Raw genomic sequence first — 26546 nt, 5'->3', positions numbered from 1 at the left:
TTGTGAATCTTTGAGGTCATGGGGCCTAAAGAAAGGGCTCCTGGTGGCAAGGGCTCGCCACCAGGAGCAATAGGAGACCAGAACCATCAAAAGCAGCTCACCAGGACCCGAGATATGCCCTGGAGAAGTTGTGGGCGACCTTTGACCTCTTTCCAGCGGTAAAGCACGTGGGGCTTTGCCGCCATACCTGATTTCTGTCTCTGGGGTGGGCCAGGGACTGGAGGCTGCCCCGAAAAGGGAATTGAAGACTGGGAGCGCCATTGCACCCCCGCTAAGCTATCTGTGGGCCTGGAATCCACATCCCTGGGTCCCAGACACAAAGAGAAGTCAGAGAGTGCTGTAGCTTTCCCTATGAAGCTGCCCGGGGGCCCAGGACCCCATTCCTGGGCCCTGACTAAGAGTCAGGAATGGGGAAGCAACATTGCCCCACAGACGTGAAAGGGGGCCCAGGACTCCATCCTTGTGCCACAATGGCCTGAGTAAGAAGTTGGAGTGATGTTGCACGCCCCTGTGCAACCAGGAAGGCCGCAGCACCACATGTGTCTGCACACTGGAGCAGGCTGACCCAGGTGAGGAGCCAGCCCTGTTGCAGCACGTGAAGGTGCTGGCTGGGCGGTGAGCCCACGAGAGTAGCTGGGGGTCAGCTCACTGAGCTGCTCTCCAACATCTGCAAAGGGTGCGGGTGCCCAGGTGGGACCGGACACCCTGAGAAAAAGTCAAGCATGGTGCCAAAAAGAAAATCCAGAAAAGCAAAGAAAACCACCACAGTGGCTCTCCCCGAACTAGCAGGAAAGCCGCTCATCTAAAATTCACCGCTCCTGAAGGAGCACCCCATAATGCCCTGTGTGGCCTGGCTGCATAATTTGCCCAAACATCACTTGTTTATGGTGTGTGGTGGTCACCACCAAATGACAGAAATGTGCTGGGGGGAGCCACGGGAACTGCAGGAACCGCACAGCCTTCCCCAACAGGAAGTTTTGCATCCCTACCCTAGGTTATGTGGGACTTGTAAATGATAACCTCTCAATGGTTTTGATGTTGTTTAAAGCATTCCCCAGGCTGGAGCTTTTGGTCTGCAACTGGGAGTGCTGTGCTCTCTAGGAGCAAGATGTATGGCTACAGTGTTGTGGGCTTTGAAGAGAGCATGTGGGACCATGTGATTTTTCATATGTAGAGACTCCCTTAAGGGGTGAAATGTTGAGGTTACACATTCATGTTTTTGCAAGATTGATGTTCTTTAAGGACTATGTAAAAAATGCAGTATTGTAGATAAAATGTGATTCTGATATAGGTTGCAAGCACCCTCTCTGTGGTGATGGTCTATAATTGCATAAGGGATGTATTTATAAAAGTGTTGACTTTTAGGAGATGTAATTAAATTGCATATTTCATACTAATAGTTATCATGATAGCACAAACCAGTTAAACATTCCTATAACATAGTCTTGTAAATGCTTTGTTTGAATAATGAGGCTTATAACCACTCATGATCAAAGTAGATATTCTTTATTGCCAGTATTAAGTATTCTGACCCCAGGTTATACTCCGATATTACATTTTAATACAAGTGAATGGGTTTGACATGTGGTTGGTTGGTCTAACTCTCCCTTTGGGTGAGACGAGCATGATTATGCAATGCCACCTAAAAGTATTTCTATCAGCTTGTGTACATTTGTAAATTGTTGCATAGTATTGTGTAGTGTGTCTGTGTAATAAATTTTCTTTTTCCTTTTCCAAAAAAAAAAGACTGGACAATCATTTATTGAGTGTTATTCTTGTGTACCTGTGAATGGTGATTACTAGCTCATACCACCTCCCCTGAGTAGGCCTTGGACTGCTCTGCTTCACTACCCTGTGAGAGTCAAGCGCTACAATGGGGATTTTAGTTTCCAGTCGAGGACAAATGTGGACCCATTACTTGTGCAGACCACACAACTAATTACCCATTTTCTAACAGCCGACAATAGAAAACTCAAAGCATCTGGAACATCCTCCTCTTGTTTACCATCTTGCTTGGACTAATTTGTTGGGATAAAGAAGAGATGGGTTAGTAGGTGCTCAAACCCTAACCCTGTACCTCAAGTGGCTAGTTTTATATTGGGGTCTCTTGTTGGTTTACTTTATACCACACACTTGTGACACATGTTTTCATTTGTTCACTTCCTCAAACAAATTTATGAAAATGGCCTATTGTGCTGTTTCTATGTTACTCTTTGGATCTTTCATCCATCTTGTGTTGTTTAACCACTCTAAATCAAAGGTGCCTTCTACGGGAAAAAACTGCTTTCCAGCTTTGCTAGTGAGTGAAACCCACTGTTTTACATATCTCACATGCTTTTCCCATACTGGTGACACATAACATGGGGATAGGTCCCTTTTGCCAGAAGCTATCCTAATTTAGATTTTCTTCCCCCCATCTGCAGTTCTCTTTCACACACACTCTTAGGAGCGCATGAAGATAACTGCAGCTTACCCCTTGGAATGAGGTACGGTTGTAGGGAGATTGAAAAGGAAGGACCTTACAGTTATCACTCGAACTGTGCTCATGGAGGGAAATCACGCACACTGGCCACCTTGCTTTCAGAATTCTCTGGTCTCAGCAGTGAATCTTGTGACTGTCTCACTGCAGGTAGGTCAATGAGCCTCTTTTGTTGCATGCATTCACTCTTAAAGAATCTGCCCTCGGGTCATGGCGCTCCTACCTATCTTCCCCTTGATGGAGTATTTCTAGAGCCCACTTGCTCTATACCATGAATTGCATTCATACTCTTACAAAACTCCCTCCCAACTGCTCCTAAAAATTTAAAGAATGAAACATACAGAGACTCTGCGTTTCATAACATATAACTATAGGTCCCCGGGAAAATCTATTTCTTACCTTTGGCACTTAGAATCTTTGAGTGGCGTGCAGTCCATTTGTTGCCCCACGTAATGCTAATTGCCCCTCGTTTACATGGACTTTTCATAGAATTGCTTCATACACACTTGAAACAGAATACACCTGAAAGAAACCAAAACTTCTAGAGTACTACAGGTGTACAGCTTTCTCATGAGAAGTGTACAAAAGACCTTGAGAAGAGATACAAGAAGGTAACTTCCAGACGTTGAGCTTCCTTGATCAAGAATACTCGCTTAGCAATGACAAGCATGAAAGTGAGGCTAAATACATTGTTAGCAAAATGGCCTATGCAGTCTTTTTTTAATATTAGTAAGCAGGTTGGCAAGAGGTAAAGCAATATGGTGCCGGATATTACAGTAATTTTCCATATTTTGTATATTTTCTGACTGTCAAATTTGGATATACTACACCAGCAAAGTACAGGTGGAAATACAATGAGGTGTATCAAGGAACACCTCAAGAAAGCCCTGACTCTTATCTCTAAATCTCAGTAAGTGAGCATTATTGAAGCTGAGATACTGCACGTTAAACCTCTAACATCTAACTCCCCTACTTTTATCATTCAACACAGTTACAGTTTTCATATGGGTTACAGAAGTTGGATTGGAACTCGAGCCTGCTAATAGACTGAATTATCTAGCAGGAGTAGGACAGTAGTTAGATTTTAATATCCTTCAGACAAACTCCCACAATGATATATCTAGGCATTTACAAAAAGAGAAGTCGGGAAGCCTTGTGGAAGATTCTTTGGAGCTCCTTTACCTCCGTACAGCAAGAATAACTTAAAAGACCTTTTTCTGATCTGTTGATCAGATGGCTAAGAGAGTTCAGTTTTCTGATAACTTCATGTACTATATATCCCTGTTAGTATGTCATGGGTGAGTTGTGTGCTTGTCTTTGGTTACTCTACATAATAGGTTTGGTATAGTTTTTTCCAATTAATTTTTTATTGATTTTTAACAATGTAAGTTTGCAAGCAAGTATCAATAGTGCCATATACACCACATTCCCTCACCTATAGAGGGACATATACAGTTATACTTTGGCTGAAATATAATAAGTCATAATCACATAAATCATAATCACATAACTTCAACAGTGATATATGACAGTGCTATGGGCAGTTATGCGTATAGTGCCTAGTGTATCCTTGTTGCAGCCAGTGGCCCCAGTCTCTAATTGTCTTCGGCAATTATGTACTATGAATGTCAGGCGTTACTTGCTATAAAGCCCCTGTATAACATTTATTGGAAAGGAAAGAGAAACTTTGTGGTGGGTATTAACTAGGTTTGGTATAGTTTACAGTATCATCCACTAAGTGGTGGTGTTGTCGATGGACATTGCTAATCTAAGGGTACATAATTTAAAGGTTTTTGAAACAAGCTCCCACAGCGCAATTTCGATAGATTTACAAGCTGAGGAGTCAGGGGGATTTGTAGAAGAATCTATTGAGCGCATTTACCTTTGTACAACAAGAATAATTTTTAAAAAACGGTAGGCTTTCGGAGCTGCTGATTAGATGGCTCAGGAAGCTAAGTCTTAGGACTTGTACATTTACCATTATCGTTTACATATACCATGGATGCCACAAGTCTAAATTCCTGCTAGAACCTCATGGAAGAATTGTGTGTTTGTCTTTGGTTGCCCTACAGTATAGGGTTGGTGTAGCTTACAGTATCCTCTACTGGGAGGTGATGTTGTCAATGGAAATTTCTATTAAAAAAAGTGTACATAGTTTAATTAATATAGTGTTAAACTTTGTTTTATCTTAAACAATAACAATAACATTTGTGTAATTTCTTTCAATAATAAACTAAGCATAACTTCTTTCTTAGCTCAGTAAGGAGTATGGCTCAGTGTTCACTGTCTGGATGGGGTCTGCACCAGTTGTTGTTCTTTGCGGCTATGGCACGGTGAAAGATGCACTTGTGAATCATGCAGAAGAGTTCAGTGGACGTCATACTATAAAATCAGATGAAAAAGTGATTGGGAGCTATGGTAAGTGCTATGAAAATATCATAACAGTGCTGGAGGAGGTATTATGACAATAATGTGGCTTCTTCTAAAAACAGATTCTGAAGGATATGTTTTGTCGCTGATTTCTGACTTTGAATACTTCTTCCAGGCCACAGACTGGTCTGGAAAATCCAGCAATGGCTGTACAGCACCAACTTTTGTCAGCATATGGCACCAGCTGTTACTTTGCTTCTGGGTATGACATCAGTAGGGGTACATTAGGCACCCATCGGCGCACTGAAATAAGTTTCAGAATTTCTGTCACTCATTGACCAGGTCAGTAGCCCTCTTGAAGCATCTCACTTATAAAATCAAATCTTTCAATGGTGACTAGATGAAATGTCTTCTCAGGAGAACACATGCTTTAAGTCTTGCAGACGGTGCAGCAAGAAACTGGCTCTTTTAGTTTCCTACAAAGGATAAATATTGTGTCTGCAGTCGGGACATGACACTACAGCTCCTCTTGTGCCTCTATGCACTCAAAAGCCATCACAGCACCAGAGGTCAAGTTATTTTTGTATAACCCTCAAGAGGACTCCCTGCCCAAGACGTAAGTTACCTTCTAGGGAACATTTTTGTAACAGATTGTCCCACAAAGTACACTATACAGCATACCATTCCCTGGACAATTCAGAATCTGTCAGAAAGCTCGTTCACCAATGCTGGACGCTTTCTCGATTTTGGAAGAAAAGCTGGCACCTGAGAAGCCCAGGACAAGTTCCCTTGGACAGCCCCCAACCCATTGAGCCCTTCCGGCTGGATGTGCTGGATCTTTTCCTCTGGGAAACTCTGAGCTACTTCCCAATGGGGTTGGGTCCCAAAGGTTTGCCCATTTATAGATTTTTGGCTCAGATTAAGCTGCCTTGCCTATGGATGATAAGACCACGGCCAGATAGAGGATGGTTGGTTGGAAGTGATCGCCTCCTACTGCCTTTGCAATTTTGAAAATGGTCTTCCCCCTACTAAGAGGCAGAGAAAGCATGGACCTATGATCCCTCTTCAGCATTCAACTGCCAAGCTGATTACCAAGTATATCTTGATAGAGGAGGGCTTCCAGGGAAGGGGATTTGGGAATAAACAAAAAACTAAAACAGTGAAAAAAATAGTGAGGAGACAAAGTGTATGTCCGCTTGTGCAGAAAGACTCCTGCTATTACTAATTGAAAGTTGCATTCTGTAATTCTCATTGCCTTCCCTAGATAAATCTCTGGGTCTTCCCAAGTGCTAATAAGTTACCATTTAACTTTATAGAGACGTCCTGTTGTTACCAAGGTTTCACTAAGGTTTGTTCCTCAAAATCCCAGGCTTATCTGGAGTCACAAGAGTTAGAGTGGGTGCATTCAACAGTTTTTGAACTACTACTCAGAGGTTTTAATATGATTGTTTACAAAGAATATATGCAATATTCATATCCAACCATAGGAATATCAGTATTCACATCAGTCAATATCAGTGTTAGTATTCGCATCTCTCATATACCAAGTTTTACTGTTATATTCACCTACATAAGCTCCTTTTTAGGGTCGAGCGCTCAAGCGCTCTAGCCTGCCGTAATCTCTCTGTAGGCTTTTAACCACTCCGATCGCACGCTCATCAGTTTAGTTGGTTTGTTGGCTTGCCTTTTAAAAAAATCGCTTGATTTCATTTGAGAAAGGCATGCATATGTTATGCCTTTTCTGGTGTTTAGCCCTCCTTGAGCGCACAAGCCAACTACTGAAAACATACAAGGCTCCATGTTTTCCGCATGGCTTCTGGACTACTTTTTCTTTTTATTTCTTATGCAGCGCTATCTCGCTGGGCAGTAGTTGAGCGCTTTGCATGACATCTACTCTGCTGGATAGATAATTGCATAACTGGTGATACATTTGACTTCAAATTAACTTCTGTTTCCTTTTGTGTGCTCCTTCAGGCTCATGGCGTTTTGAACTGGCTCACCCATGTACAACTGTATTACTTTTCATTTTTAATTTATGTGGCAAGAAAAGTCCACTTAGGACTTGACAACGCTAATAGCTCTAAGTCAAGCAAATGCGAGACCCATTGCATTGCAAATGCTTGTTTTCTAAGCAGCCTCACATACGCAAAACACAGAAACTATAAACTCGACAGTTATGGAGCTAACTAAGTTCCTCAAGTATGCAAACCCAAGAGTTAGGTGTTTTTTTGTAAGACTTGGAAATTGATAACACTTTCATTAAGTATTGAACTGCTCTCAAACCTTAACGCCAGGATCTTAAACAGTCTAGTCTAATAGGTGTTGCTAATCCTTTAAGGAACAACCTACATGCTAAGTAAATTGGCACATACCTGACCTTTGACCTCGGCAGGCGACGTCCTTTCCAGAGTGCAACTCCATACTCGAGGGCGGAGATCCCTCTGTACCCTCTCAATATCTTCCTGAATGCACCTGTCCACAAGGTGCCAGAAGGTTTCCACTGCTGCCAGCAGTCACACGACAAAGTGTCCCATTGTCCCTTGAATCTGAAAGCAAAGCATTGAGAAGTCCAGGGTGGGGTTTAAATAGATGTAAATCCAAAATAGTGAGCGAAGCTTGTCAAGTCTCCCAAGTGTTCCCTGCCGTAGGGTCTGTAGGCAGACACATAAATAGTTGATTTATGCCTACGAGGGCAGTGCAAGTCAGTTTGTAGACAAAGTGTTGAAGAGGCAGCACAACTTAGGAGCATATTTATACTCTGTTTGCACCGAATTAGCGTCATTTTTTTAAAACTCTAATTTGGTGCAAAACTAACTCTATATTTATACTTTGGCGCTAGACCTGCCTAGCGCCAAATTTATGGAGTTAAAGTCATTTTTTGAAAGTGGAAACCTACCTTGCCATGATGAGATGCAAGCTAGGCGTTCCCGTGCAGAAAATGATTCTATGGCCTTAACGCCATATTTATATTTCAGTGCAAAAATGGTGGGAGGAGGGGTCAAAAAAGGGTGCAAAGCAAGGTTTTTTAATGCCTGGGTCAGGGCAGGTGTTAGGGGACCTGTGGGCCTATTTCCATGGAGGAACAACATGGAGTACGCCCACAAGTGCCGTCCCCAGGGACACCCCCACAACACCAGAGGGACTACAGAGGATGGGTGTCAGAAATCCCGGCTACATACTACGCCAATTCTAGGTCCGAGAAGTGCCCCGGGGGTCCCACAGGGAACGACGCCGTGGAAGCCGGGAACCCGGATTTCCGGGTTCCCGAAAACCTAAAAAGAAAAGACGGACAACTTGTGCAGCGCGCAGAGGAAAGAGAAGATGCGGAAAGGAGAGACGCCGAGAGACCCGAGGAAGGCGAAATCGAGGAGGACGCAAAGGAGAGCAACTCCGACATCGAAGAAGGAGAACCAGTTAACCGTGGTCCATTGACTTCCCGAGGCAACCCCAAGGAGGGACAAGAAGGTCCCAAAAAGCAAGAACTCTGCCACGTCCCTGGAGGAGCGTGGCTACAGCAGGTACGGTCCTGCTTAAGGGATAGAATACGGTCTATAGTGGGAAGGGAGGAGGGTGGAGGAGGAGAGTAGAGGGAGGTTGGGAGGGGAGTTTGGGAAGGGAAAAGGTACCAGCACAAGGGAAGCACTAACCATTGAACACAGAACCAGAGTGGTTCTATTGTTGGAAAGAGGGGTTTGAATCCACAGAGGTGCAGGAACGGGGCCCTATAACCCATACCCATCCTTTTCTATTTTCTTTATCTTTCCCTTGGAGTGGAGTATTGCACACAAATCACCACCACTCACACCCCCATCTCTCTCTCTCTCTCTCTCTCTCTCTCTCTCTCTCTCTCTCTCCCTCCCTCTCTGTCCCTCTCTACACCCTCTCCACACAATAAATCACACAAACCAGTCCCCAGACACACCACTTACCTACCTTTCGTTCCTTTTTCCGGTCTACCTGACGATATCACTGCCAGGGAACCACCATCAGCTGCCGGGAACCCTGAGGAAGAAGAGAACAAAAGGAGATCACCAAAACATAATGACCACAGACAGTGACTGTTACAAAGGCATCAGTAAATCACAATAAAATCACGTATACTCAATCACCCACAGGAGTGTCTCATTACTACCTATCGCTATACCAACAGCCACAGCAGGTTAGAGTCTTTTTTTTTTTTACTCTAACCTGCCTTACGTCATTTGTTTGGTGCAAAACCCCCTTCTTCCATAGCTCCAGCCCCACCAGACTACCATCATTTTTTTTTCGCTAGCCCACACATTGCACTGGCTTGCACCATTCCATAAATATGGTGCCTGGCTGGTGCACAGAAATGGTGCAAGCCGGTGCTAAACTTTTTGGTGCAAAACTGCGTTAGTGCAGTTTTGCACCAAAAAGTATGAATCAGGGTTTTAGTTTTTACACTCAGAGACAGCACAAGTCTGTTGTGGCTGCCTTCAATCTCCGAGGTTTCATCCTTCTAATGATGAACAGTTTTAAGGAAATATCACTGAACCATAAATACATATATTCTAACAGACACCTGCACACTTATGAGAAGGGAGGGTCATATTTATTATGCCACAACATATACGAAGTATAATCTTGCTTTCTAAATCTGTGTATCACAGAAGCTTATGTTCTGGTTTTACTCACTTCATTCGCCTGTTTCCCCAACACCATTTCCGTCTGTAGTTATCTATATTTTTGTGGCTATCTATTTGGTATTTATCCATAATTATTTTGTATTTTGAGAATAAAAGGATTTGTAAAATAATATATTTCCACATTTACTTAACTGATAAACATGCTTTCATAATTTGATACCCGTCGTGTTTCAGCAAATTAAGCGTCCAAATATAACAAAACGCTACATACATAGGCAAATATTAGCATTATGTGCAAATATACGGCAACATATGTTTGTATTTAGGGAAATCTCATCCTATGAGTTAACTCCCCATGTTGTTAGGTGCTCAGCTGTTGGCCTGGAATTAATGAAGAATAGCATTCAAAGTCGCTCACAAGAAGCACAATTTTCTGTATTTTTCCTCTTTTAAAAATACTGACAGGAACCACATTGTTTCCTCCCTGTATTTATCTATGAAAATCAGTCAAAACGGATAATTGAGAGCCTTACATATGATTACCTGTCTTTATCTGGATTTGAAATTAATCAGTAGCTTAGACACCTTTTTAGAAGAGAGCATTTCCTACCTCTCTGGCACTGCTTCGGAGGAGAACTTTTCTTTAAAAAGAATTGTTTGGAAGGTCAGGGATGCCTTGGAACTAATATTGCCTTCTGCGAAAGTGATGTCAAATATTATTTTTTTTCTTTTCTATTTGAAGGTACAATTTAAAACTTCGTTGATAAGAAAAACAAATGTTTATTTTTTAAAGATTGCACAATTTTTAACAATGTCATTATATATGTACAGGCACACAGCAAACCACACAAACCTTTGAAATACAAAAGCGCATTGTGCTATTAGTTCATATAGATTTATTGATCCCAAAGTTTAAGATATTTTTGGCTTGCACCAGACTGTTTAGCATACATCTTTTCACGTTGTTTAACTCAATGTATTTTTGTTATCCAATCTGTGAAGGAAGGGATTTTTTAGTTCCCCAGTTTTGAAATAATAACGATTGCGGAACAAGCATTAAGGTTTAGAGCAATATATATTACCTCAAAAATATCACCCTGGAAGGAGAGTAACTTAGTTATATTGGATTTACGAGGAATTTTGTTCTGTAGGTGTTGTTCTAGATACTCAGATACTGAACACCAAAAATGATCTAAAATTGGGTAACGCCATATAATATGGGACTGATTCATTACCTCTAATTTATACTTTTTTAGCTCTGCATTTGCGGAATTTTGTGACGCAAAAGTGACACAAACTTACAAAATACAATTGTATTTTGTAAGTTTGCGCTGATTTTGGGTAAAAACAACTATGCAAATGCGGCGCGACAAAAAGTATAAATATGGACCTTAGAGTGTATCTCATTTAAAAAACTGTGGGATAAATTAGCCATTTCAAGTAAAATTGCATTTTACAGAAATTGTCACTTCTTAAAATGTAACAATTTAACTCCTTAATTTAATTCCAAATTTCTGGAGCTAGAGCAACATGTTCTTATTAGACACATTTAAAAGGAATGTGAAATATATCTATTTGATTGATGTTCATAAGATATTTTTTCCAATTCCCTCCCTTTCTTGGGTGCTTAAACTCGTTAGTTACCAAATCTCAGAACCGCTTTCAGAGGGTCACTGAGCAAGCAGGAGCTATTGGGTCCAACCATGGGGGTTGAGGCCTTTTACTCCTTATGTCCTGGAGCCCAACCTACTATAAATCTCGAGCAAATGGGCCAAGTCACTCTTCAGCACTTGACTTTCAGTAGTAACACAGGTCGCGCAGACCATGGCTTCATGGGTAGTTTGTTAGACACAGGGGGATGAACACAGGCTCACACCAGGTAGTTGCCAGGAAAGGGAAAGGCAAGGGGCATGGGAACCCAGCCACCGAATGTCCCCCAGCCCAGGTGGATGGGGCGCTGGGGGAGGCTGCCCAGAGCCCATTGGGGAGACCATTGCCTCCCTTGGTGCCCTGCCTGAGGTTACTGGATGTCAAGTTGCAGTGGGGCCTATGTGGGAGGAATTCTGCAAGGTACTGAAGGAGTGCTCAACCCTAGAGGGCCTGAGGCAGCAAGCTGAAGCCTAGGCCGCTGGTGACACATCATATGCTGGGAAAATTACCTCCTATATAGTCAGCCCAAAGTTCCTCAGCATGGGGCAACATGTGTGTTGGTAGTTCCCCAGTTCTATGCAGCCTTCCTATTGGGGCTGGCTCATGAGATACCCTTGGCAGGGCATCTCGGGCAGAACAAGACCTTTGTCAGGCTGGCTTCTCCCCCACTTCTGTTGGCCCCAGATGAGGACAGCCTCTGATACATTTGGTAGGACCTGTCTCAACTGCCAGGCTAGTGAGAAGACCGTGAAAAAGCTTAAAGCTCCCCTGACTTCCATGCTTGGCACATAAGGTGGGAATTGACATTATAGGACTAGTGGATCCCAAGACATCCTTCGGCAATAGGTTTATGCTAGTCTTGGTAGATCATGCTATTAGGTACCCAGAGGCTATCACTCTGAGGACCATTACTGCACCTGTAGTAGCCATGGTCCTAATGGGGATTTTCACCAGAGTAGGTTTCCCCCAGGAAGTGGTATCAAACAAAGGCACTAACTTCATGTCTTTCTCATGAAGTTCATGCGGAAGGAGTGTGGGTTACTTATAGGTTCTCCATACCCTACCATCAACAAACAATTGGGCTTGTTGAATGGTTCAGCAACACCCTTAAAGGCATGATGGCAGGCCTACCTGAGGTGGAAGTGAGACGTCCTCTTACTATGCTTGCCCTTCGCCTACAGAGAAGTGCCATAGAAGGGAGTGGGCTTTAGTCCATTTGAACTTCTTTATTGTCAACCTGTCAGGGGAACCTCTCAGTCTGCTGTTGACCCTCCTGAACCAGATGGCAAAGTTTTGAAAGAAAGCTTCAAAGAAGTTGGAGGCCAGCCAGAGGTTATGAAGTAGTGGTATGAACGTTCGCCTACACCTGAGGAATTTCCATCTGGACATAAGGTGTGGGTGATGGAGCCAAAGGTTCTCCAGGATCACTAGACTGGTCCATATGAAGTGGTGGAGAGGAAGAGGGAGTTGACCTAACTGGTGGACATCAAGTCCTCCAGGAACCCCCTAGGGGTGCTTCATCTCAACCGCCTCAAACCCCACTATGAGAGGTCTGAGGTCACCATGCCACTGCTGACAGATGATTAGGAAGAATAGGAGAGTGAACCTCTCCCTGATCTCCTGCCATTCAAAGAAAAGGATGGATCTGTGGAGGGTGTGAATCTCTCCCATACCCTGACCCCAGAGCAACAGAGGGACTGTCACCAGCTGCTGGGGCAGATTTCCTCCTTAATTCTTTCAGTCCTGTGCTTATGCTCTTGTGTATCATCCTTTTGTGTTCCCCACAGCTCTTGGACCCGTCTTCAACAAGCTCCTGACTCTCAAGAGGCGCCTTGGAAGTGGTTTGTGGCTTCTGAATTTAAACTTGTGGACTCAAACGGGCCCACTCGCATCCGAACTGCACCTCTGGCATGAAGAATCAGCACAAACCAAAGCAAGTTCAGCTCTTTGCACAGCAAGCATCGGCAAGGCTCCAGTCCTCCTGCCTATAGCGCCCGGTCCACTCTCCGCACCCGTGGGTCACCACCAGCAATGCTCTTCTTGCTTCTGTTTAACTTATTTTTTGCGAACGGGGCTCTTGTCTCAAGTTTGAGAAGTTAACACTTCAGCTGGACTTGTCTGGGGCTGTATCCGAACCTCGCTCCATTGCACTCAGCCTTAACTGTTGGATTTCACCTGTTCTAGTGAGGCTAGATAGGCTTGGCTGGCTCTTTATGCTTTTAGACACTATAACTAAGTTTAATCTTTAAAAAATGAATATCTCCACTTCTACTATTTGGATTTTGGTCATTATGGTCCTTTTTTGTTGTTCATTCAATTAAGATCTATCTTTCTAACTATGTGTGGTATTTTTTGTGTGTTATTTTCACTGTGCTACTGTTTGAAGTGTTGTACAAATACTTTACACATTACATCTAAGGTTAGGCCTGACTGCTCTGTGCCAAGCTAACAGGGTTTGAGCACAGGTTTAGAAAGGATCACTATTAATGCCTCTCTCATGGAGGTGGGGAGTAGAGCTTTGGTCCTGGATGCAACAATCGTGTTGCTAGCTGTGAGTAGGATGACCACCTGCCTGTATTTGTAATGGACTGTCCAGAATTTTGGTGCTATGTCCATGAAAGCTTTAAGTGCCCTTAACGGATGCTATTTGTCCATAATTTTCTTTATTAGAAGAAAAATTCTGTCTTCTTAGAAAGCTGTGCAGGGAATCCGTGCTGCCACAATTAGGTAGCTCATTACTGGTTACCACCTTAAAAGAAGGATGGAGATTTTATAGGCATGACCTCACAAGATGCTAAACAAAACACTTATTCTTATTTTTGTGTTTCTAAAAAGCACTTTTGGGGGTGGTAAGTACTACATGGGCTATTCGCACTGTTGTTTAGACAGATGAAGACATGAGGAAGTGTTTGAGCCTGCCTTCCACCTTACTCCCAACAGAGATGGCAGGAGCAAGGCATGGTAGAATGCCCTTAGATGTAAGTGCAAGTACATCTCTCCTTTTAAAGAAATGCATGCATAAATTACCCCACCCTCTTCAAATCTAGCAAATAATCAAGCACAGTGCTTGTGTGCACAGGAGGCAGGAAATCCCTCTGGTTTAAATACCAGGGGGATTTTCCTTTTGCTAATTTTAACCTTGGGAGCTGGGGATGAACTTCCCCAGCAGCCAGAGGCATTTTTTCTCACAGTTTAATTATGATCGTCACGCATGACGTGACATAATTACATTGAAAGTGAAAGAGAAATAAGCTGGGCTCATTTAATTTTCACTGCATTGGTATTCGTGGGCATATCTCAGCCCCTCGAGTACCTATTTGGACGAGGGCAGTTTGATTGGAAAGGGAAGAATCTCCCCTTTTTAATGGTACCTCTCCCTAGTGGATCCCTGCTTGGGGATTGCCTAAAGTTGGCCATCCTGAAACAGGGATCCACACACTAGAACCCGAGAACTATTTTGTGAGGGGGCAGCCCCCTCACATTGGACTTATGCTCCCCCTCCCCAAAGTATTTCTGCCCTCCCGCTAACTCCAGTATGACCTGGGGGGGCGGGAAAGGTCCACTAGACACCAGGGATTTTAGTAAATTGGTGCGAGTGGCCACCCAAGCATCAGGCCTAGCCCTTACCTCTCTGAAACACCCTCAGTGGTCTTTCCTGTCCCCTTTTGAGGGCAGATTGAAGGTACTTTCTTCCAATCTGCCCCCTGGTGGGGGCAGAAAGCCTTTTAGACAACCAGGAAGTAGATTTTTAGGGGGGAGCAGCCCCCTTTCAATGGGCGAGTAGCAGTACTTAATTTGTTAATAAAAATGTGCTGGTGCCCAAAGCTCTACTGTGAAGCACGCGGCTGCTGCAATTAAATCTACAAGCACAGAATACTGAGGCAGCGTAATCCTGAAGCCATCTTTGGCCTCTTTAATCCATTTACAGCCACTCCTTGCCCAAGCTGACTCTAGCTGCTTTCTCCCTTTGTGATGCTTTTTCGTTTTACTTTTCTTCCATCTCTACTGTATTTGTCTTTTGCTTGCAGTAAATGCTTGAGGCAGAAAAATTAGTGCAGACCCTCAAAAGTAAGTGCCGGTGCCCCACACCGGAAACCACTGGCACAAATTAACCCCTTCGCTGCCAGGCCTTTTCCCCCTCAAGTGCCAAGCCTTTTTGGGTTATTTGGGGCTGTTCGTGCTTAGGCCCTCATATCTGTTGTCCACATAAGCTACCCACGCCAAATTTGCATCCTTTTTTCCCAGTATCCTAGGGATTCTAGAGGTACCCAGACTTTGTGGGTTCCCCTGAAGGAGACCAAGAAATTATCCAAAATACAGAAATGGGAGAAAAGGGCTGCAGAAGAAGGCTTGTGGTTTTTTCCTTGATAATGGCATCAACAAAGGGCTTACTGTGCTACGATCACCATTTTCCCAGCTTTCAGGAACAGGCAGACTTGAATCAGAAACCCCCATTTTTCTACACAATTTTGGCATTTTACTGGGACATACCCCATTTTTACTATTTTTGTGCTTTCAGTCTCCTTCCACTTAGTAACAGAAATGGGTGTGAAACCAATGCTGGATCCCAGAAAGCTAAACATTTCTGAAAAGTTGATACAATTCTGAATTTAGCAAGAGGTAATTTGTATAGATCCTACAAGTGTTTCCTACAGAATATAACAGCTGCAATAAAAAAATGTTGAAATTGAGTTGAAAAAAAACTGCCATTTTTCTCCACGTTTTACTCTGTAACTTTTTCTTGCGATGTCAGATTGTTGAAAGCAATATACCGTTACGTCTGCTGGACTCTTTTAGTTGCAGGGATATATAGGGCTTGTAGGTACATCAAGAACCCTAGGTACCCAGAGCCAATAAATGAGCTGTACCTTGCAATGGTTTTCATTCTATACCGGGTATACAGCCATTCATTTGCTCAAATATAAAAAGTGAAAAATAGGTATCAAGAAAACCTTTGTATTTCCAAAATGGGCCCAAGATAAGGTGATGAGAAGCAGTGGTTATTTGCACATTTCTGAATTCCGGGGTGCCCATACTAGCATGTGAATTACAGGGCATTTCTCAAGTAGACGTCTTTTTTACACACTGTCTTACATTTGGAAGGAAAAAAAGTAGAGAAAGACAAGGGGCAATAACACTTGTTTTGCTATTCTTTGTTCCCCCAAGTCTCCTGATAAAAATGGTACCTCACTTGTGTTGGATTGTGACATTTTCTAATCAATATTCACGATTTGCTTATTGATATTGAGACTAATAAGTATGCTAGTAGATTGTAACTAATAGGGAATAAATATCTAAAATCTTACTAAATTTGTGTGGTTATTCACCGATGAGAGATCATGGTGTGTTTCATTCCAAATAAATATTATTGATTAGTTTGAGTGATTAGTTATTGTGGATATTGATTAGATTATTGATCTATTGATTGAAGTGCTAAATAGATATCTCGTTCCAATCAGGGTCAAAAGATTAATTGGCCTAAAATGAGTCCCACTGTAAGTAAATCATCAAAGCTGGGACGCGTTACCAGTTCTGGTAGCAGAGGACGGTTTCGGCCCTTTGGGGGCCCTAGGACGAGGGACCATTGTTTGAAAATTGATTCTGAGATAATGCAAATTGGAGAGATGATGTGCCCCTAAGTCCCAAATGACTTTCCTAATATCTCGGAGCTTGCCGAAGTGAGTAGGGTATGTTCTCGGCGTTCTAGTGATAGTGTGAGTCACGTAGGGTTTGCGCTTGCATAGCTTATGCATACCGCAGGTGAATTGTGAGGGTTGTGAGAATTTCAGGCCAGGTGATGTTTTAGTAGGAGTGGCGTACTTTGCAGTATGAGAGTAGGGAAGTCGGCGAACTTCATGTGAGTGTGGCGCTTTGTGCTAAAAAATTATCCACGTGGTTGTTGGTGATGTACGGACCCTGCGTGGTCTAAGACTCCGAAGTATATTGATGGTTTATGTTGTCATTTGCACGATTTAATAGGTCAATCGGGCGTGGTTGACGAATCAAGTTTGAGTCAAAGTGAGTGAATGAAAACTTCGATGGAGATTTGGGGAGTTCTAAAGTGCACTAGGACAAACCATTGACAAGTCGAGAGTAGAATTTGTGGGTCAATTGTAAGCAAAATAAAAGATGCAAAAATGAAGTTTTTCAAGGCTCTAAGGAGCGCTTTGAGGGGAGATGTGTACATTACCGCAAGTGTGGGAGAGCCTACACTGCCAGAGGATACTCCGTCTTATGCCGTAATGGAGGAGAGGGGAGTCGCACCATGCCTTTGGCTAAAGCAATGGTGCAAATTAACAGAAAAAGATGGGTGTTTGGCGTTTCCGGAGCACGGATCGTCCAATATAATGATCTTAGAGAATTTGCGGAAGGCGTTAAATGAGCAAAAGCCGCCTTCGAAACCAGCACAGTTTGAGGCATTAGCAATTTGGGAGCTGATGGCCATACCTCAACGGCAACAAAAGTTTGAGAAGAGAATGAGGAAGGCAGAAAAGACACTAGCGGAGGCTAGGTGGGATAGTGAGCACAGGATGTGGAGAAGGGAGATAATAGATGGAGTAAGGATGTTCCCGGCAATAACTCAAGAAGCCAGTACGCAAGGAAGAAAAGCCACTTGTAAGGGTCTAGCAAAGAAAAGGAGACTAGAAAAGTCCTTGGCAGAGGCAGACAACTCAGATGATGATGAGTTCCTTAATCAGTTGCTGCATGATCGACCACCGCCATATGCCATAGATGATAATAGACCAAGTACAACGGCAGGTCCTGTAAATTCGACACAGAATCAGGGAACCACAAATACAGCACAAGTAAGTACAGTTGCGACACCAGCTCCGGTACAGAATAGCGTCAGTGTGTCTCCGGCTCCAGAGATGCAGACACAGTTGCAGCCACCACCATTTCAGAGGCTTTACCCTGATGTCCCGATATTAGAGACAACTACGAGTTTGATGGTGCCGTCAGATCCGGCATATAGGAGACCAAAATTAGTACAGATTGAGCCAACTCCACTTTTACTGCCTCAAGCACAGCAACAGATGGTTCCGAATTACGCCCCAGTCATGGGACCACAGTTAGCCACAGCACCTACAATGAACCAGAATATGGGGGCTAATGCTCCTCAGTGGTTGGGAAGCAGGCAGTCGCCAGCCACCATATCCTTTCCGATTACAGTTGGTCCACCAGTACCATTGTATGCACAGCCGAAGTCTAGTGAGTGTGATCAGGGAGTAATGACCCAAGAGGTGACAAGAGGAGGGTTCACAGGAAACTCTCAAGGAATGACTCCAGTTGTACAGACGATAGACAGATCTAGATCACTGTTAGACTTCAGTTTGATCGGGGTTCCTCCAGATGCCATGAGACAATCAGGTTTGGGTCTGCTGACTCCGCAGGTCTCAAGGGCGAATGTACCACAGACACCGATGATGCAGGCTGGTAACATCTCATTGCAGGGTTTAACTGCGCAACAACTAAATGAGTGGTTAGACAAGTTAAATTCATCACAGACTACCCCTGCAACAGCAGAGTGGTCGGAAAGAGAAGAGTACCTGAATGTTGTGAGGTTGGGCATGGAAGCAGCTGAGCTAGTAGAGGGGAGCATGGGAGTGAACAGACTGGAGTCGTACACTGAAGCAGAGTTGAGGTATTTGTGCCCAAAGATAACTAAAGAAGTGAGCAAAGTGCACTGGAGATTGGCGAACTTAGCAGATAAATGCGATATAGACCTAGATAATACTAAACATTTGACGAAGAGTTACAAGTTAGACTTCAAACCTAAAGTATTTGATCAAATGAGGTCTCCTGGGATGAAGGCACACCTTAAAGAAATTCTGCAGAACGCGCAGGTTTGGGGAGCCTTAGAGAAGTGGGAAGGCAGATGGGCAAAGAAAAGAGATAAAAGGAAAAGTGACTGCTCGGAGCAGCAGCAGGCGAAATCAGTGCCTGATACCGGTACAACAAAAATGTTACCAGTGAGAGAGACAGCTGGAGGGGTTCTTGTCCACGTACCATGGTCTAGAGGTGACATTCTGTCATTCACAAATGACTTTCCCAGGTTGGGGGAGAAGCCAATAGAGTTGTATCAGCAGACAGACAGGTTTGTGAAGCTTACCAAATGTCTTTGGGAAGGCTTGAATACCCTGTTTGAGATCATGATTTGTGGATTGAATGCAAGAGAAGTGTTGATTGGCCGACAGTGGAACCAGCAAGGGACAGAGCTTCAGGAGCACTGTCTCCTGATGTAATGAGGTACTACTATAAGGTGATTGAGTTTTTGAAGCAGAAGGTGTCACCGCAAACGGCGCAGGAAGCCAAAGAGTTGATACATGCCTACTATGAGAGGTTGTTGAAAGCGTTCAAACACTACAGTGGTCCTGAAGTCATAGAAGCAAAGGACATGAATCACCTTGTGTTCAGGTTTGTTGAGGGGTTGAGACCAGAAATTAGTCAGATGATTAAGAATAATTTGATCTGTTGGCAAGCGAAGCCGATTGATGAGGTGTTGCAGTATGCAAAATACTGTAGTGACGAAATTGAGTTGAAGCAGAGAAAGTTGAAGGAGAAGGTGATGGTGATGCAAATTAAGGCAGCGCAAGCAGGGATGCAGGGAAATGGTTTACGGCAGATGTTGCAGCAGCCGCAAGGAAACAGCATGTTTCAGACGCAAATGAGAGGCAGAGGTCGAGGAGGTTTTGTGAACCGTGGTCCAGATTTGAATACTGTAGTAGCTGAAAATGATGTGCAGGGGATGAAGAAGGTGTTACCATGTCATGCTTGCAGGGGCGTCGGACACTGGAAGCGGGAGTGCCCGATGATGGTGCAAGAGGGTGTTGTTCAACAAAGCAATGATGTTAATGCATTCCAAAATGTTAAAGGACCAAGAATGAGGGGTCAAAATCTGAACTTCCAGAATAACATGGTCCAGATGCATGCAACCCATGCAACAAGTGCAGATGCCACATGTACAACCATCAGCAGATTCCCCTGATACCTAGACAGCAAATACAGTTGCCCTTAGCACCAATGGGACAGCAACAGGTGATGCTTCTGCAACAGGTCACAGGCCAAGGAATGAATCAAAGTAACACAGTACAGCAGTTCCCACTGCGTGCTGAGAATGGAATAAACGATGGATGGTCGGATGAGAGTTCAGATAGTGAGGAGTGTAGACTTGCAGCGTCCCTAGAAGTAAAACAGAGAGGGGCCTATGTGCAAGGGAAAGTGATGGGTCACAAAGTTTCATTCTTGGTTGACACAGGAGCAGACGTTCCGTAATTGTCCCTCCCGGGACGCACAATAAAGGTAGTAGGAGTAGGAGTGGCAAATCAGCTCCTGACTAACCCAATTACTGATCCAGTTGAGGTTGAGATTGGTACCTTTCAGGGACTTCACAGATTTGTGGTTTGTGACTCAAGTCCTGTGTCTCTACTGGGACGAGACTTACTGTGCAAGACGAGGTGTTCTATCACCTGTTCCAATGATGGAATTGAGATACAGACAAACAGTGACGATGAAGGGGATGACGGACAGATCTCAGAGCCTGAGACAGAGACCACAGATGAGGAGTACCCCCTGATACGTTTTTTTCCCAATGTTCACAGTGACTGATCTGCCAGCCGATTTGCAGGGGACGGTAAAGGAGAAAGTGTGGGACTTGACAGGAAAGGAAGTGGGACTGATAAAAGGAGTAGAACCAGTTAAGGTCAGTGTGAAGCCAAATGCTGTGTTCCCCCAGGTACCTCAGTACCATATGACGCAAGATGTCCTCATACAGGTAACGCAGATATTTGCAGACTTCGTGAAACAAGGGGTCTTGAAAAAAGTGATGAGCAGTCCATGTAATTCACCTATAATGGGTCTGAGAAAGCCTTGTGGCAAAGTTCGAATTGTACAAGATTTGAGAAAGATTAATGACATAGTGGTGAAATGTTGCCCAGTGGTGCCAAATCCAGCTGTGATCATGTTACAGGTTCCATGTGATGCAGAATGGTTCTCATTTGTTGATTTGTCCCAAGCATTCTTTTTGTTGCCTCTTCATGAGGACAGCCAATTTCTCTTCAGTTTCAAGTTCTTGGACAAGGTCTACAGTTGGTGTCGAATTCCCCAAGGGTTTTCAGAATCACCTTCCATCTTCAATCAGATATTAAAGAAAGATTTGGAGTCATTGGAATTTCCTTTTTTAATCGACTCTAGTGCAGTACATTGACGATTTCTTGATTGAATCCAAAACGATAGACGATTGCAAGTACGATACCATTGCCTTACTAAACCACTTGGGAAAGAATGGGCATAAGGTGTCCCCAAAGAAGCTTCAATATTGTCAGAAAGAGGTAAAATATTTAGGTCATCTGATTGAGAAGGGGTCGAGGAAAATATCCAAGGAGAGAGTGACCGCCATATTGCAGATGAGTCCTCCAACGACACGGAGAGACGTTAGGATGTTTCTGGGAATGGTGGGCTACTGTCGTCAGTGGATCCCGAATTTCTCAGTTATCTCCAAGCTATTAGTAAGATTAATGGTTAAGGAGGTTAAGGACAGCCCAGATACCATAACTATGTCAGAGAAAGAGATACAAGCATTCATCGAGCTAAGGGAGTGTATGTGCAGGGCTCCAGCCTTATGTATGCCTGATTACACAAATGGTTTTGTCATGAACATGACGCATGTTCTTTGTCTGTCCTGACACAGGTCCATGGAGATGCAAACCGACCAGTAGCATATTTTTCAGCTACTTTGGACCTAGTCGCAGCAGCCTTGCCAGGTTGTCTGCGTGCAGTAGCAGCAGTTGGTCAAAGCCTCACACAGTGTGAAGGCATAGTGATGGGACATCCTTTAACAGTTATGGTCCCACACTCAGTCGAGATTTTGTTAACCGGTACCAAAACGCAACACATGACAAATGCAAGACTGACGAAATATGAAACAATCATATTGAGGTCACCAAATGTAACTTTAAAAAGATGTACAGTGCTGAACCCGACAACTTTGCTTCCCAATGAAAATGCAGAAGTTGAGGATGCTGATGATGTAGAACATGACTGTCTTGAGGCAACAGAACTGTGCACCAAACCGAGACCTGATATTAAAGTTACCCAATTGGAAGAGAATGACAACATTATCTTTGTCGATGGCTCATGTTTGAGAGACTCAGTAGGATTGCTGAGAGCCGTATTCGCTGTGTGTACAATCACTGGTATCTTGGAAGCTTCCTGGCTTGAAAGAGTGTATTCTGCTCAAGTGGCTGAGATGGTAGCTCTTACTAGAGCTTGCCATGCCGCAGCCGAATTAAAAGTGACTATCTATACTGATAACAGATACGGATTTGGAATTGTTAATGATTTTGGCCAGCTATGGTCACAGAGGGGTTTCCTGACCTCTTCTGGTTCTCCAGTGAAAAATGGTGAAAGAATTAAGGAGTTGTTGCACGCGATTCAGTTACCTCATGAGATTGCCGTGGTAAAATGCAGCGCTCATGTGAAGTTGCAAGACTTTGTTTCAATGGGAAATGGATATGCGGATCAAGTTGCGAGGTTTTGCTCATTGAACTGTATATCATGCAAGGATCAATGGGAATTGTTACCTGAAACAGAAAATGAGACATGCACAGGTTATGCATTAAGGGTGGTAGACACGTTGGAGGAATTGAAATTGTTGCAGGGACGTGCCAGCAGAGATGAGAAACGCACTTGGGTTAAAATGCAATGTGTACAGAGACCAGATGATTTGTGGGTTTCAGATGAGGGGAAAATGGTTTTGCCGAACAGTCTTCTGTCACAGTTTGCAAGGTTTTACCATGGACAAGCACATATTGGGAGAGATGCCATGATCAGGTTGTTCAAAATTGAGTGGTTTAACCCGAAGTTCAGACAAGCCGCAGAAGTGATTTGTCACAGGTGTATCATCTGTCAGCAGATGAATGCAGGAAAAGGGACAGTTGTGAATTTGACCCACATTGGGAGAGCAGGAGGTCCATTTAGCAGAATAAAATTGGATTTTATCGAAATGCCTGTGTGTGGAGGTTTGAGATACGTGTTGGTGATTGTCTGTATCTTTAATCACTGGATTGAAGCTTACCCTACACACAGAAATGACAGCCTTACGGTAGCAAAGCTGCTACTTAGGGAGTTGATTCCACATTTCAGGTTTCTGATCTTTTTAGAATCAGGTAGAGGAAGTCACTTCAACAACGAGGTGGTTAAGATCCTGTGTGCAGCATTAAACATTGAGCAGAAGTTGCATTGTAGTTACCGCCCTGAAGCCTCAGGACTAGTGGAGCAGATGAATGGTACCTTGAAGTCGAGAATGGCAAAGATGTGTGCAGCTACGAACTTGAAATGACCTGATGCGTTGCCCTTAGTGCTAATGTCAATGAGAAATACACCCAACAAGAAAACAGGACTGTCTCCTCATGAAATCCTCATGGGCCGAGCTATGAGACTGCCTGCAGTGCCTGCAAATGCTCTTGTGAACATCACGGATGATATGGTGTTGGACTATTGCAAGGGTCTGGCTGACATGGTCCGCTCTTTCTCTCACCAGGTGGAAGCCACCACATTGCCACCGATAAATGATCCAGGTCACAATCTAAAAGCTGGTGACTGGGTTGTCATCAAGAAACATGTGAGGAAGTCGTGCTTGGAGCCACGTTGGAAGGGGCCATTTCAACAATTACTACTGCTGTGAAGTGTGCAGGAATTCCAAACTGGATTCATGCCAGTCACATGAAAAAGGTGACATGTCCAACTGATGAGGAAATTGAATTGTCGAAAATAACAGCTCCAGAAAAGGAAGTCTCAGGGCCGGAGAGTAATCAAAGGGGAACTGAGACAGAAGGAGAACCCGTTGAGGACGGCTTGGTCACTTCAGTAAGAGACGAGACCCAAAGGGGTGACAGTGAGCATATCTCAACTGAGGCGCCAGGAGGGCAGACCCAAAGAGAGGTTCTCCCAGAAGCAGACGGATAGAAGGCGAAGGAGTTGAGACGGGAGAAAGTCAGAGTGTTCAGACTCCTCCTGAGAAAATTGCAGGTCCATCAAGAGAAAGAACCATAGAGTCAGAGGAGGGCCACGAGCTGCCACAAGAAAGATCAAAGACCAAGGAGACACTGAAAGGAGATAAGTGGCCAGAATTGCAAGTTACAAAAGGAAAGGTGGTTGTTGAAGAAACGATAGAGGAAGAAGTTGATACTACAAGGAAAGAAGATCTGAGTGAAGTAGAATTACAGGGCGAGCGTAAGCTGAAAAGAAAGAGAGTAGCAAACCGAAGGTACGTAGGTCCTGATTCAAACAAAAACAAAAAACATCAGCACAAACAAAAAAAAACATTATGATCAAAGCAATCCCTGTAAAGCAATAGAAGTGAATTAACACATTGATCTCATAACCTTTCACATCAGATACATCTATACAGAAAAGACTGGGAAATTTTTATACTCTGAATGAGTCTCTAATTCAACAGTGTTAGCAATTTGATGTGGCATGAGTTCTACTCATGTAAAGGTGCACGGTCCATCTAAAAGGTTCGCTGTAAGATAAGCAAAAGTCAGAGTTCCATACGAGAGGGAAAAAAAAAACAAAAAAAAAAAAACACAGCTTAGTCCCAGTGGAAGAATGCAATCAAACAAGTTGAACTTGAACTGAAGGCGCAGTTTGCGCAAAATGGATCCATGGTGCTGGCACTTTACTCAGCCAGGTTCAGGTTGGGGATTCGGTCCCTTCCCCGACCCCACACGCACACACCGGAAGGGGGACCACACAGTGCACTCAGGGACAGTGGCGAAACGTGGTAGGATCTGCAAAAGAAACAAGTATGACTTTTCTTGCAAATAACATTTTTCATTTAAACTGCACCCTTCCTCTTTCTTTCCCTGTTTTATAATCAGCAGGACGTTTTTGGGGCCCTTTGTTATATTTTCTGCAGGTTCTGGAGGATCACTTAGGGCTTCAGCCCACACATCCGCACTGAGGTTTTTATCTGCTGCGCCACAGCTTCCCTTTTCTTGCACTGTCAGAAGGGCTGGGGCAGACTCATTCTTTATCAAACCTCCATTCACTGCACTCTTGTCAATTTGGGCCATTCTGTCTCCAATTTGTATGAATGAATCAGATTCTTTTCTAGGTATCAGCATAATTTCGATTTTTCCTTGGTAATTTGCAGCAATCACTTTCCCTAAAACCTGATCAATTTGCCATTTCTGATCTGGTAACTTTCCTCTCCCCAACTGCTCTGTGACTGCTTGCATGACAGATTGCTTTTGTGCGTGCTGCACAGTTTTTATCAAATCTAGGGGAATGTGCATCTCTCTCATCTCTGCCCACCTGTAAGTGGCTTTTTCTCTCAGCTGTTCACATTTCTGGGGCACCCACTTAGCCATCCCCACTAAGGCAGAATTCTGGGTGAACACTTCTCTCTCTGCATTTTTCTCATTAACATCTGCAAGGTAATTGAACCAGTTAGGTACAAGCCATGTGGCTAAAACATTATCAAAGAACCAAAAATCAGCATAAAAATGACACATCTCACGTAGCTCTTGCTTTAAAATCTGACACACATTATACAACGCTGTTCCTTCTACTGTGCCAGAAAGCAACATTTCAGTCAATGAATCATTAGTAAAACAAACATGCTTTTTATCTTCAGTGGACACGAATTCAAATGGTGCACACAATTTCACCGGTAATTCTTTTACCTGTGGTACTCTAGCCCTGTCTTGGAAGTACCAGATCCATTGTATGATTCTAGCTAGGGGCACTATTTTCTTCCCTTGTTCTTGAATTACATGTACATCAGTTTTTTCTTCTTGCACTGTGCAGAAACCTAAAGTCTGCATTATTTCATTTGCCAAATCACACGCGCGCAGCTGCATATTATTTTTCACAGTGACCATATACAAAAGTGTTAGGATTTCTCTCAAATGAGGGCTATTCTTTTTCCAAAAATCAAACAAGCTAATGAAACTCAGGGTGTCTTGCTCTAAAATCCTTCGTTTTTGCAACGGTAACTCGTAAATCACATTCTGGTCTCTCTCCTCCGTGTTATCAGTTAAGGAATGCATTTTGTCTGCCAAAAACCCTGGCTCACACGAAAACTCAGTGCAGTTCGGAGCTGTCTTAACCCCCTCATTACTGGAATGGGACAAGAAAGATTCTTCAAAAACAGCCCTTTTATAACTTTCAGTCGGGCTAATTTGCTCACGTAAATTCCTATTTTCATGTTCCAACTTCCTACATTTCTCCTGCATTTCTCTGTAAGCAGATAAAGGTATCCAGACCTTTCTGTCATCATTACTTCCAAAACACACGTTTTCTACACATGCATTTTCTTCTGTAATTCCCCAAACAGAAAACAATTCACAGTTTTTCTTAGCACCATCAGGCAGTTTAACAACACATGACATGGTCTGCCGTGCTACTGTGATTCTCCAAACAACAAACAATTCACA

General features: G+C 43.6%; 1 protein-coding gene across 4 annotated transcripts in view; it reads left to right on the top strand.

Moving 5' to 3' along the window:
* The window catches only part of LOC138259312 (cytochrome P450 2B4-like), a 617647-nt gene that overhangs the window by 152204 nt on the left and 438897 nt on the right, over positions 1–26546 (top strand). For all 4 annotated transcript variants that reach the window (XM_069206939.1, XM_069206936.1, XM_069206938.1 and 1 more), the window contains one exon: positions 4735–4897. In XM_069206939.1, the coding sequence (XP_069063040.1) occupies positions 4735–4897 (163 nt within the window). The remainder of the gene's footprint in view (positions 1–4734; positions 4898–26546) is intronic.

The sequence above is a fragment of the Pleurodeles waltl genome, chromosome 9 (genome assembly GCF_031143425.1).
Source record: "Pleurodeles waltl isolate 20211129_DDA chromosome 9, aPleWal1.hap1.20221129, whole genome shotgun sequence".
Lineage (NCBI taxonomy): Eukaryota > Metazoa > Chordata > Amphibia > Caudata > Salamandridae > Pleurodeles > Pleurodeles waltl.
The sequence above is the reverse complement of the archived record's forward strand: the minus strand, read 5'-3'. Positions and strand labels throughout refer to the sequence as shown.